At 34.6% G+C, this 11,712-nt stretch overlaps 1 protein-coding gene and 1 long non-coding RNA gene across 2 annotated transcripts; both read left to right on the plus strand.

Moving 5' to 3' along the window:
* Positions 1 to 2,406: 2,406 nt before the first annotated feature.
* On the plus strand, positions 2,407 to 7,142 carry LOC104104148 (probable aminotransferase TAT2). Its single transcript, XM_009612154.4, has 7 exons — positions 2,407 to 3,109; positions 4,960 to 5,299; positions 5,378 to 5,596; positions 5,684 to 5,743; positions 5,997 to 6,152; positions 6,240 to 6,333; positions 6,619 to 7,142. The coding sequence occupies exons 1-7, from the start codon at positions 2,835 to 2,837 to the stop codon at positions 6,777 to 6,779; spliced, it is 1,305 nt and encodes a 434-aa protein (XP_009610449.1). The 5' UTR covers positions 2,407 to 2,834; the 3' UTR covers positions 6,780 to 7,142.
* A 1,304-nt stretch (positions 7,143 to 8,446) lies between these two features.
* LOC104104143 (uncharacterized) lies at positions 8,447 to 11,306 on the plus strand. The gene is made up of 4 exons (XR_688071.2): positions 8,447 to 8,533; positions 9,055 to 9,120; positions 10,022 to 10,094; positions 10,655 to 11,306. It is a non-coding gene; the product is annotated as an uncharacterized lncRNA (long non-coding RNA).
* The last annotated feature ends 406 nt before the right edge of the window (positions 11,307 to 11,712 follow it).

Raw genomic sequence — 11,712 nt, forward strand, 5'->3', positions numbered from 1 at the left:
ACAACTTTTGGCATGGTGGAGGGAGCGTGGCAAGGCTTTTCCAACACTTTCAATAATGGCCCGAGATATCCCTGCTATTCAAGCATCATCAGTAGCATCGGAGAGTGCTTTTAGCGTGGCAAGATTTCAAATCGGAGATCATAGACATTCATTAGCGGAGGACAGCCTAGAGATTTCCGTATTATTCAGAGATTGGATTAATTCAGAAAGAAGAAATCTTGGTTTTGAAAAATTAACCACTAGGGAAGAAGAAGAATACAATGAGATACTTAGCACTGGGAGCGATGACGGCATGAAACTCATGGAACATCAATTAACATTGCCAATTCCAGAACAATGTCCGAGAGAAATTATAGATAAGTTACAACGAAGTTATATAGGAGCTTACAAATATTAGTATGATAATTTGTTATTGGCTACTAAGAGGCCTAGTTCAAACAGAACCCTTCCTAGAAGGTGGCTGCGTAGATTAGGTGCTCTTCAAAAGAATTATATTTGTATGTGAGATTTGAAAATTCTATTAATAAAATAAAAGGCTCTAAGCGTTGAATTTATTTTATGAATTGTCTTACACTCTTACTTAGTTACTTAATGGATTAAAATTATATTAAATAAATTATAACTCTATTATATATTTATAATTGCTAGGTCTTTTGTTTTAATATTTTATAATTCTTTACTTAGTTTTCTAATTTTTGTTTAATTTTTAAATTTATTAAATAAGTCAAAAAACTAGATATTGCAAACTTTAAAAACTTAGTCATTGTCAAAAGAATATCCATTGCCAAACTCAATGCTTAAATAATTTTTTTTAAAAACAGTACTTAAGGCCCGCGAACCCGTCCCGTCCCATCCCGTTTGTTAGCGGGACGGGATGGGCCTACCGTTCGTCCCGTCCCGTCCCATCCCGTTTGTTAGCGGGACGGGATGGACCTACCGTTTCGTCCCGTCCTGCCACTGTCCCGGCTAAATATCGTCCCGTCCCGTCCCGTTAATTTTATCCCGTCCTTTGGACAGCCATATTCCTAGCCTTCGACAAGATAAGCCAGGCTCGAGATATGGTAATAAGAGACCGAAATCGAGTCAAAGTCTCCCGGGCTAGAATCCGGGGGCATGACGCCTGCCTTCGAGGATATCGAGGCCATGATCCCGGAATCGATCCTAACCTCGAACGACTTCGAAGAACATTGTCAGACAATCCAGCATAGCCAAAAGAAGCCCGAAATATCCGTGATTGGCCGAATATTACGGCAAGAATCTCGACACGTATCGATAAGGAACCGACAATCAGCGAATCAGAAGATTTTTTATCTTTTATAAAGTTGTACCTAAAATATGACTCCCCTACTATATAAAGGGGGTCTAACAATTCATTTGACACACTGTAATACGCACTAAAAGGCAATACATTATTATTTTCTCTGTCTCTAAGCTTTTGTTCTTTTTTAATCAACATCGGTCGTGGTGAGCCCGGCTCGAGAACGATTATTCCATCGAAACTGAAACTATCCAACTCGTGTGGTTTGAATTTATTTTATCTTTATTTATTCAATATCAACTCAATTTATCGCTTTGTATCAAGTTAATCCGCGTATCTTTAAAGCCACTTACAAATTTAATTGTTATCCGATTTGAAGGTGAACATACTTAATTATCGTTTTTATTTGTTTCTTATCGGTCATTTTCTGGCATTCTCCATGCTTTTTCTTTCTTGCTTTCTTTATTCCGTTTGTTAATATCATTTAAGAGTATGAAATACATAATTAAATATTTTTCTTGATTGATTGTTTTGCTGACTGTATTGCACTAAACTTTTCTTCTTTTTTTTCAGCTCCTGTTTTGAGCTTGATTAGAAAACTTTACTTGCAGGTTGTTGAATGTAGGGTTTTTAAGTACTCTTTATGCTATCAATGTGAAATCAAACATGACCTTAGTCTAACCTACATGATTAAAGAATTATAGTACTGATTATTTCAAATATTTAATTTCACCCGATGAATAAAGATATTTTAAGCTTAGTCTTCCGATATGCTCGGGTATTTTTACTAAATGTCTTATCACATGGTGCCCTCGATTTCAATGAATCCTAATTAAATTTGTGAGGATCTTGAGGTGGGTGAATGTTAATTTAATTAGTTACGGTCCATAACTCAATGGAGCACTGTTTGTCAGACTATATTAATTAAGATACCAAATTGGAGGTAAGAAATATAGAAATATACTTAGTATTATGTTTTTGGGAACGAATATAATAAATGGAAACAGCTTTTTGCCACCCTACTCCTGCTGATACACGCCTTTTTTGCTCCTAATCCACCAGCTTCGTCAGTAGGTGTGATTATCAACTGATGCTTCTTATACTAATTTTTTTAAAGCAATGTATGCACCCCATCTTTCAGACCAAAAATAAAAGAATTCCACTGCACAAGACAACAGTTTGATGCTCCCACCACAACTACCTCCAGAAAATGACAAAAATGTTGAGGAGGATCAGAGGAGGAGAGCATCAGGCATGATCCATCTCTTTTTTCCAATGACCTAAAAAAGCAGTCTCATGCATTTCGTATTCACGCACAACCTCAAGAAAGACCGTTAGTGATATAAACAACCTATTATAATATACAAATATTAGTAATTATTTCCACGAACACAATTCTCTTTTCTATTTTCTGACTTTATATATATTTCTGTAACAAGTATATCTTGCAGTACACATGTAGAAATCTATTTCCATTATATATTGTCTACTTTTTTCCTCCTTCCACACCATATATCTACTTCTAAAATATTTATTCAGAGGGGAAGAAGGTAGAGGAGGAGAGCATATATCAAGTATGAAGGAGAAGGGTGCAAAAACAAGATGGAATTTTAGAGAGAACGACAAGTTGTTGGCTGGGTCGGGTTTGTCCATAAGAGTGGTTCGTAATACATTAATGCAGAGCGTCGACCCGTCCGACACCCGACCCGTTATCCCTCTCTCCCACGGCGACCCTTCTTCCTTCTCCTGCTTTCGGACCACTCCCGTCGCTGAAGATGCTATCTTTGATTCCGTTCGCTCAGCTAAGTTCAACGGCTATTCCTCCTCCGTCGGCATACTTTCAGCTAGAAGGTACGTACTTTCTACATTCTACTTTTCATTTCGGAGTATTTTACTTTTCTTCAATTACATGTTTGCTAATTATACATGCTCTAGTCTACTCATTCTAGCTAATGGTCACAATAACTGAGTGTAACTTTTACTACAGTTTAGTTTGTGTGAACTATTTTAGTTCGTTAACTATATTCAAACTTAAGTTTCATCCTTTAAGTATCTATGTAAACAAAAAACTTCCTTAAAGTTTAGCAAAATGACCAAAAGACGTCATTTAGTAGGCGTTTGGACATAAGAATTGTAAAATTCAAAAAAATGATTGAAATTTTTTTTCAAGTGAAAATGGTATTTAAAATTTAGAGTTGTGTTTGGACATAAATTTCAGTTTGAGTTGTTTTTGAAGTTTGGTGAGTGATTTGAGTGAAAATTTTGAAAAACAGCTTTTTGCGGTTTTTCAAATTTTCGAAAATTTTCAAAATGCATCTAAGTGAAAATTGGAAATTTTATGAACGATTTCGGGTAAAAGTAAATTTTTTTTAAAAAAATCTTCAATCAAATTGTATGTCCAAACGGGCCCTAATTAGTTACTGAAGGTTAAGAAACTAACGGAAGGCTAAAGTTCACATGCGCAACAGGTGATTTTCCATCAGTTTCCCAAGTGTTGAAGTTGATCCATTAACACTTTGACGCAATCATTCGAAGTATGAGAAAAAGAAAAAAGCAGTCATTCAAAGTAAAAGGCCGTGCTTTAATTGGTACACTACTTACGGTATATACATATTTTAATTCCTTCAATGAATATAGTGGTCCATTATATGGCATTTCCCTTCATTGGTTTCTGCTGCTCCTTGTGGAGCCAACACTTTATATGGATAAGGAGATTAAAAAAATTACAAAAATTACTAGGATGTCATAGTTGAGATTTAAAATTATGACTTATGGCAACTTTTCAACCCGTATTAGCATTATTTTTCTTATGTTAAAGGGATTTAAACGTTTATATACCGAATAATTTTCATTTTTACCCTATTTGCACAAGGATTTAATTGAACTCCCTTTGCTTTACTATCTCCGCTCTTCGCTAGTCCATGGACCTTTTTGAGAGAGAGCCATCGACCTCTGTCATATAGTTCCTGCGTACTCTATGTATCAGTTGTAGCCAGTAATCTTACTAATAGCTTGTTTGACCAAATTATTTCTTTTTGCCGCCAAAAGTGTTTTTTCTAAAGTTAAAGTGTTTGGCCAAATATTTAGAAGGAAAAAAAGTGCTTTCAATTAGAAGCAGAAGATGTTTTTGAGAAGTTGAAAAAAAGTAGTTTTTCCTCATAAAGTATCTCTTTTAAAGTACTTTTGAGAAAATACATTTATAAGGACTTTTTAAAAGCTTAGCCAAATAATAATTGCGGCTTAAAAATACTTTTCAAATTAATTAGCCAAATTCAAATTGCTTCTCACTAAAAGTATTTTTTTGAAAAACACATCTTTTTTGAAAAGCATATTTGAGAAAATATTTTTCAAAATAAACTGATTTTAAAAGCATGACGAAACATGCTGTACCTTCTATCTACATTGTTGGCATACAAGACTATGAAGCAAGTATGGAGCTAGTCCACTTAAGAATTCTCCCTAAGGCAAGAAAACTATCAGCATTGTGTGAACAAATTAAAGGATCACAACTCAATCTATTTTTAATTTCCGTTTTTTCGTTTTTTTATTTTCTTTTAGACCTAGGGGGAGGGGAGGAGGAATTGATGCTAGAGTGTATTTGTTAATTTACTTTCAACAAACATCAACTAACTGATTCTTGTAAACACCATTGATTTTCTTCAAATTCAGAAAAATTCATTAAATTTTTTATCTCTGAAAAGGGCTGTAGCAGAACACTTATCTCAAGATCTTCCATACAAGTTGTCACCTGATGATGTTTACTTGACAATTGGATGTACTCAAGCAATTGAAATAATTTTGAATGTTCTTGCTCGCCCGAATGCAAATATTCTACTTCCAAGGCCTGGATTTCCTTATTATGAAGCGCGAGCTGCATATAATCATCTTGAAATGCGTCACTTTAATCTTCTCCCTGAAAAGAAGTGGGAGGTAGACCTTAATTCAGTTGAGTCTTTGGCAGATGAAAATACTGTTGCTATTGTCATTATTAATCCTGGGAATCCTTGCGGTAATGTCTACACATACCAACATTTGAAGGAGGTATGCATATCCTTTTCTTTTGGTAATATATTGACTTCGAGTTATTTTGATTGTAACAAAGTGGTTTAATTTCTTCAGGTGGCGGAGATGGCAAAGAAGCTTGGAATTTTAGTTATTGCTGATGAAGTTTATGATCATCTTACTTTTGGAAGTAAACCATTTGTGCCTATGGGAATATTTGGATCGATTGCGCCTGTTATTACACTTGGATCCATATCAAAGAGGTGGATTGTCCCTGGTTGGCGACTTGGTTGGCTTGTTACAAACGATCCAAATGGAATACTAAAAGAATATGGGGTACTTACTCTTCTTTGAAAGATGGTCATTCTGTACTATATTCACATATGTCTGCATATTCTCACTTTCGTGTTTTCCTATTTGCAGGTCATAGATTCTATTATGGGGTATCTCAATCTAATTTCTGACCCCGCAACCCTTATTCAGGTTTATAATACTCTGTTCTGCTTGCCTTCTTTTGAAAATCTAATGCATGTTATTCCTTCTATCCAGGGGGAGCCAGCATGTTGCATACGGGTTAATTCGGTCGAACCCATTAGCTTTTGGTTCAAACCCTATTAGTTTAATCCGCCTCTGCTTCTAGCCACACTTTGGTCTAATGGCGTAGTTATTTAAGAACTTATTAGTTTGGATGTATTTTCCACATCTTTTACTAAGGTATCTGATTTCTTTTTGACAGGGAGCAATTCCTATGATCCTTCAGAAAACAAAAGATGATTTCTTCTCTAAAATAGTAAATATACTAAGACAAGCTGCAGACATTTGTTATGACAAAATCAAGGATATACCTTGCATCACTTGCCCAAGTAAACCTGAAGGATCTATGTCTGTGATGGTAAGAGAAAAATGGAAGCTTAATTAACTTTTAGTTTGAGATTAGTAGATATAATCAAATATCTAATTAAGGTCTTTCCCTTTCCAGGTCAAACTTCACTTAAACCTTCTAGAAGACATTGAAGATGACCTGGACTTCTGTGTCAAGCTTGCTAAGGAGGAGTCTTTGATAATTTTACCAGGTAAAAGAACAAGCAAACTCTCTTATAAAGCATCAAACTCTATCAAAGACAGTAGTATTTTCGTACTCCAGAAAATGTCTTTTTTGGAGGATTTCTCGCACGCCTTTAGTAGTTAGAACTTTCGTATTCAGACAAGCATTTGTCAAATTTGATTTAGACTCCATAAATATATGTAACCGAGTTATATGAAAGTCAAATTTATGCGCTTTTGATTTTGTTGCATGAATTTACTGCATGTACTCGATGCTTTGTTGTATAGATATATGACAATAAGGCTTGGTGCAGGTGTTACTGTAGGACTCAAGAATTGGCTCAGGATAACCTTTGCATGTGAACTATCAACTCTAGAAGATGGTCTCAAGAGACTAACTGCTTTCTGTCAAAGGCATGCAAAGAAAAACAATAAGCTACTCTTAGAAGGAAACTTGATATCTCTCCATTTTTAGGAAGTCTCAGATTCAATTCAAGAGTTGAAAATGTGATCATTAACTACACGTTGGATTGTTGGTATGGTAATATTCACAGTTGTTACCAAAAAAAACTGCACGTTGGATACTCGATCGTTTGTGGTGTGTGATAGCTCATAAATAAGTTGGCCAAACTCTCAACAATTTCATTGAGTCATATATATGTTATGTGGAATGGTATATGGTTCTGTAGCATCAGAATAGCATCATGCTAGTTTTACTGCATGTGTTTGAAAGATAGCTTTAGCCTAGCTATGCTAGAAAAGTGTGTGTGAAATGTTGTGGATTATGCTGATCTTAATTCCTGATTTGCAAAGTAAGGAAACAGAATTTAGTGGGTCATTTAAGGCGAAAACTATTGTGCACCTTACTGTTCTCGAAATATTAACATCCTCGCATTGCCAACTCCAGCAATCCGTGCATTGTTTTTTAGCAGTAATTGTCTTTGCCAAACATATGGGATCCCATTCATGTTCATGATTACTTTCTTCACTCCTTCAGTTAGATTATATTGTATGGAGTAGTTGCAAACACCGTCTTGCATTAGTAAATACTTATCCGTACTGAACCGTTAGAGATGCCGCAAGTAGAAATCATATAGCCTAATTGAGATGCCTCAAAGAATGATATCATAATAATCAAAACCATATGTGGATATTCATAATAAAGGCGAGGACCTTGCTATAATGAAACGCCAACTGTTACCATAGTAGCTAATATGCATTAAACCGCATGCTAGAAGTAAGGCCTCCATAGCATCAGGTGTGCAAATTTCCTAACATCACCAATATAAAATAAAATACAAAATACAAATAAGAGTTTGGCATTCAATCTCATATTTCAAGAAATCCAAAAATCTCTGGGGACTAGCACGAGCAAAAATGATTGATAGTTTACTGTTTGAAATAGATAAGAAAACCCAAAATTCAAAAAGCTAATCCGAAGATATTTACACCTAACTAAATTAACCTTAACAATCATGGTTAAGTGTTTGAAAGTTTTTATGCAAAACATATATTACACTCATTGATAATAAGTATTTATCGTCCTTATATGCCTCAATACTCTTCTCTAGGGGGCTCAAAAGAACTCCTAAAACCGGCAGAACTGTAGCGCTTTGAAAATTTTCGAATTTAGTTTAATACTTTAATCGTGATTATGAATATAGAAAATATTATTTTGTGTACCAATGACAGCGAGGGATTGAGAAAATATTAATGGACATGTTAATACTTATATATTAACGTTTAATTATGTTCAAAATATGAGATGAAAAAAAAAAAAAAAGAGAACGAAAAGAAGTTGGCGTGAATATGCACTTAATGGCCAAATTATAGCTTTTGTATACAGTCAGACCTCTCTATAATAGAATCATTATATAACAACATTTCATTATAAAAGCCAAGCTTTTTCGAAACTAATTTTTATATTATGTTATAATATATGTTCTGTATAACAGCACTTCTCTGTAACATCCAAAAATATTCAGAACAAACGACGTTATTATAGAGAGATTTGATTGTATATGTTTATTCTTGGTCATGAAATGGGACCTTTAAATGAAAAGAATCTTTTCCACTAAGTGGGTCCAAGACAATGGAGTAAATAATGAACATGGAATAAACCTCCCTTGTATTGCTATACCCGATAATTTTACATTACAAAACCAAACAAAATAGTTAGTGTGGCTCCTCAAGAAGCTCTCGGCCAAGACGACTCCTATACCAGTGAAAGTAAGTTTTTGTCCAAAATTTTGTATCAGTTAGAGATATTAGCATCTATATTAACATTGTTACCCCTTTAAATTGAGTAGATTCAATAAGAATACTAAGTGTCTTCAAAAATCCCTAAAGTTGATTTTTGGGGGTTTCTTCAAGAAGGTAATTTTTACACTTTGGAAAATAAGTATGAGTTATTTATGAGTAGTAATGGTTGTGAAAGATAGTATTTGAGTTGGTTGGTTGTTGGAGACCATAATGTGTAACAATAGCTTGTTGTTAATGGTGTTGGTGGTTTGGGGGAAGGGGTGATGGATAATGTCGTTGGAATTTAAATGTTGGACTTTATTAACTTGAATGGGCCTAGTATTACCATTGTTGAGGTTCTTAAAGCTATTGAGCATGATATTACCAGCAAGGTTGATTTAGAAAATTTTAATAATTAATCTGTCTCTTACATTTTTTTTAAAAAAAATAATAAATTAAATTGATATTGTTGGGATATTTTATTAATTAATATAAGCTCATATATGTAGAATGAATTTGTTGAATATTGTTGGAACGGCCGGTGCGACTTTTAACTAACTTAGCGGAATATCGAGGTATGTCGAGCTTCTAGCTTCTTGTTGCTTTCCAAAAAAAAAAAAACTAACTAATCTATGATTTATTTATTTATTTTGGTGACTTGATGATATTCCTTGCACGTGCGGGACAAGCTCGCATTATTTACTCTTTGTTGGAACTAAACGAATAAAATCACTTATATGACTAAATCTCAAATTAGATGAAGATATCTATGGGTGCTATACATATATTGTGCTATTGAGTGATGCCCCACACTACCAGTATGATATTCTTGATCCATATAGATTTATATAATTCGTGACATGCTTCTACATATATTGTTGTGTTCCTTTCTTTTGGTTATTTGGTTTACATAAAATTAAAGTTAAAACGCTATCCATAGCGACTAACACCTATGGTCTAGCTGTGCGGGAATGGTACGACAGCCTTCTTAGATCCTTGATGTATTACATAATGAAATAATTCTTGGTCGATGGACACGATTCTATAAATAAATAAATAAAAGAATGAAAAATATATTTTTGTCTAGCTGTGCGAGAGTGGTACGGCAGCCTCTTGGATCCTTGACTATATACATTAGCCTAACTGTTTGGGGATGGTACGTCAGTCTTCGTGGATGGCATCCTGATGTATTCCAGCACCATAAGTGCCATTGATATTGAGACACAAGATAATGAGAACAATAATTATAATAAGATGCCTGACACATAAGAAATACATTTCTCGTCTTGCAAATTTAAATCCCTTGGTGTAATTTTATGTACTTTACATTATTTATACATCTTACTTGAAATTATTGATCTCATTTATTTTGTTACATATGATTATCTATATAACTCTTTCCCTACACGAGTGGTGGTTGACGCATATATGAGTATTTCAATACTCAGTCATCATCGTTTGTTTAAATGATATCAGGTTTAGCAGACGGTCGGGTGCAGGACGGTCAGCGCACAAGTTAGAGTTCCTGCAGCCTCTTTTCTTGTTTTTGGTGAGTCCACCTTTGCACTCGTGGGCCACTTTGTTTCAGTTGTATATTTTTGAATAGTGCGGGCTACCCCTGCAACTTTATTATTCCATTCGTTGCGTCATAGAGGCTCCATAAAGTATGTGTATTATTTTAGGCAGTGGGTACTCACATGGTATCACATATGACATTTTACTTATGTCCAAATTACGCTATGAACTTTTATTGTTAATGAAGTTTATCTCATTTCTCTCGTCTAATATTATAATTTATTAAATAGATTGAGCTACACGATTGCGAGTTGAGGTAAATATTAAGCTGCAATGGTTTGGTCGGTGCAAACGGTGAGGCACTGGGTGCCGGCCACGTCGCAATCCATTTTGGGGCGTGACAAGTACACATTGAATTGAACTAGCGAACTGATTTTTAGTTTTTGTTTTCATAAACATATAGATTTATGGTTAGTGATGGTATGCTAAAATCCCGTATTTTAGTCACAGTTTGCACTTCAATTACTGTATTTTACTTGTGTTTGAGCTTAAATATTAGTGTATTGCACTTATTATGTGTTTTATGCCTTGCAGGAAGTGATTTTGAGCTATTAAGATAATTTGAACAAGTTAGAGCTTTGAAGTCTAAGTAAAAGCCCAAAAAATTAAGGCGGAATCACGTTCGGGGATCGATGACTAAGTCTGGATGTCAAAAAGTGAGGAAAAAATATTACTCTAAGAAAATTGCACTACCGCGTCGCGCCATGCGTAACGGGGCGCTAGAGCAAAATTCTTGCAGAGTGTAAAAATCAACTCTCTGAACTTTTCCACAGGCACACTGTGTGGGGCGGCGCGCCATGCGCCGCGCATGTGCAATTTTTACAAAGTATTTCTCCTAGTTCACCTTGAAAAGGATAGTTTTGTCCAGACTCATTCTTACATGATATAAATACACCAAAAATACGAAATTTAGAGAACTCTTGAATTTGGAAGCTTTGGGAGAGCATTGGAGGCAACAAGACACGGGATTTCATCATCTTTCCATCAATTCAATACAAGAATTTGGATTGTAACGTTATATTGATACTTTCTTATTCTTTAATTATATTTGTGATTATTTCCTTCATGATTATGGAGTAGTTTCTTATAGGGTTTGACGGATTTGGTATGTTGATAAATATTTGTGGATTTCGACTCTAGTTCATGCTTGAATTCGTTTATGGAGTTTTGAATTGTTATAACTTTATTCATCGGTTTATTTAATCGAAAGAGGAATATCTTGGTGATTATATTTACATTATTTTGTTTGATTTAATTCATTGATTCTCTTAATTAATCGGAAGAGCTTGTTGAATTGTTGGTTAAATCAAGTTAGGAGAATATTCAAGAGACGTTTTCCTAAGGATCAGTCCATTAACGCATGCTTGCATACTTCTCAGTGCTTATATTAGTTCACCTCGTAGAGTTAAGATTTGATCAAGAGAGGAGTCTTGACTACACGTTTGAACTAATCATCGAGTGAATTCGTGAGAATCATTAGAATATTAGAGTGAATTAAACTAGAGTTAAATCCCAAATAGCTATCTTGCACCTATCGTGTCAAACCCTTATTCCTTACATTGATAAGAAACTAACTCTGCGAATCTCTAATT

Source organism: Nicotiana tomentosiformis, chromosome 7 (genome assembly GCF_000390325.3).
Source record: "Nicotiana tomentosiformis chromosome 7, ASM39032v3, whole genome shotgun sequence".
Lineage (NCBI taxonomy): Eukaryota > Viridiplantae > Streptophyta > Magnoliopsida > Solanales > Solanaceae > Nicotiana > Nicotiana tomentosiformis.

What these genes read in the sequence shown, in the direction of transcription:
- LOC104104148 (XM_009612154.4), top strand. Translation starts at nt 2,835, where the DNA reads ATGAAGGAGAAGGGTGCAAAAACAAGATGGAATTTTAGAGAGAACGAC. An exon ending in GGCATACTTTCAGCTAGAAG is followed by an intron (nt 3,110 to 4,959) that starts GTACGTACTTTC and finishes ATCTCTGAAAAG; the next exon opens with GGCTGTAGCAGAACACTTAT. An exon ending in AAGGATCTATGTCTGTGATG is followed by an intron (nt 6,153 to 6,239) that starts GTAAGAGAAAAA and finishes TTCCCTTTCCAG; the next exon opens with GTCAAACTTCACTTAAACCT.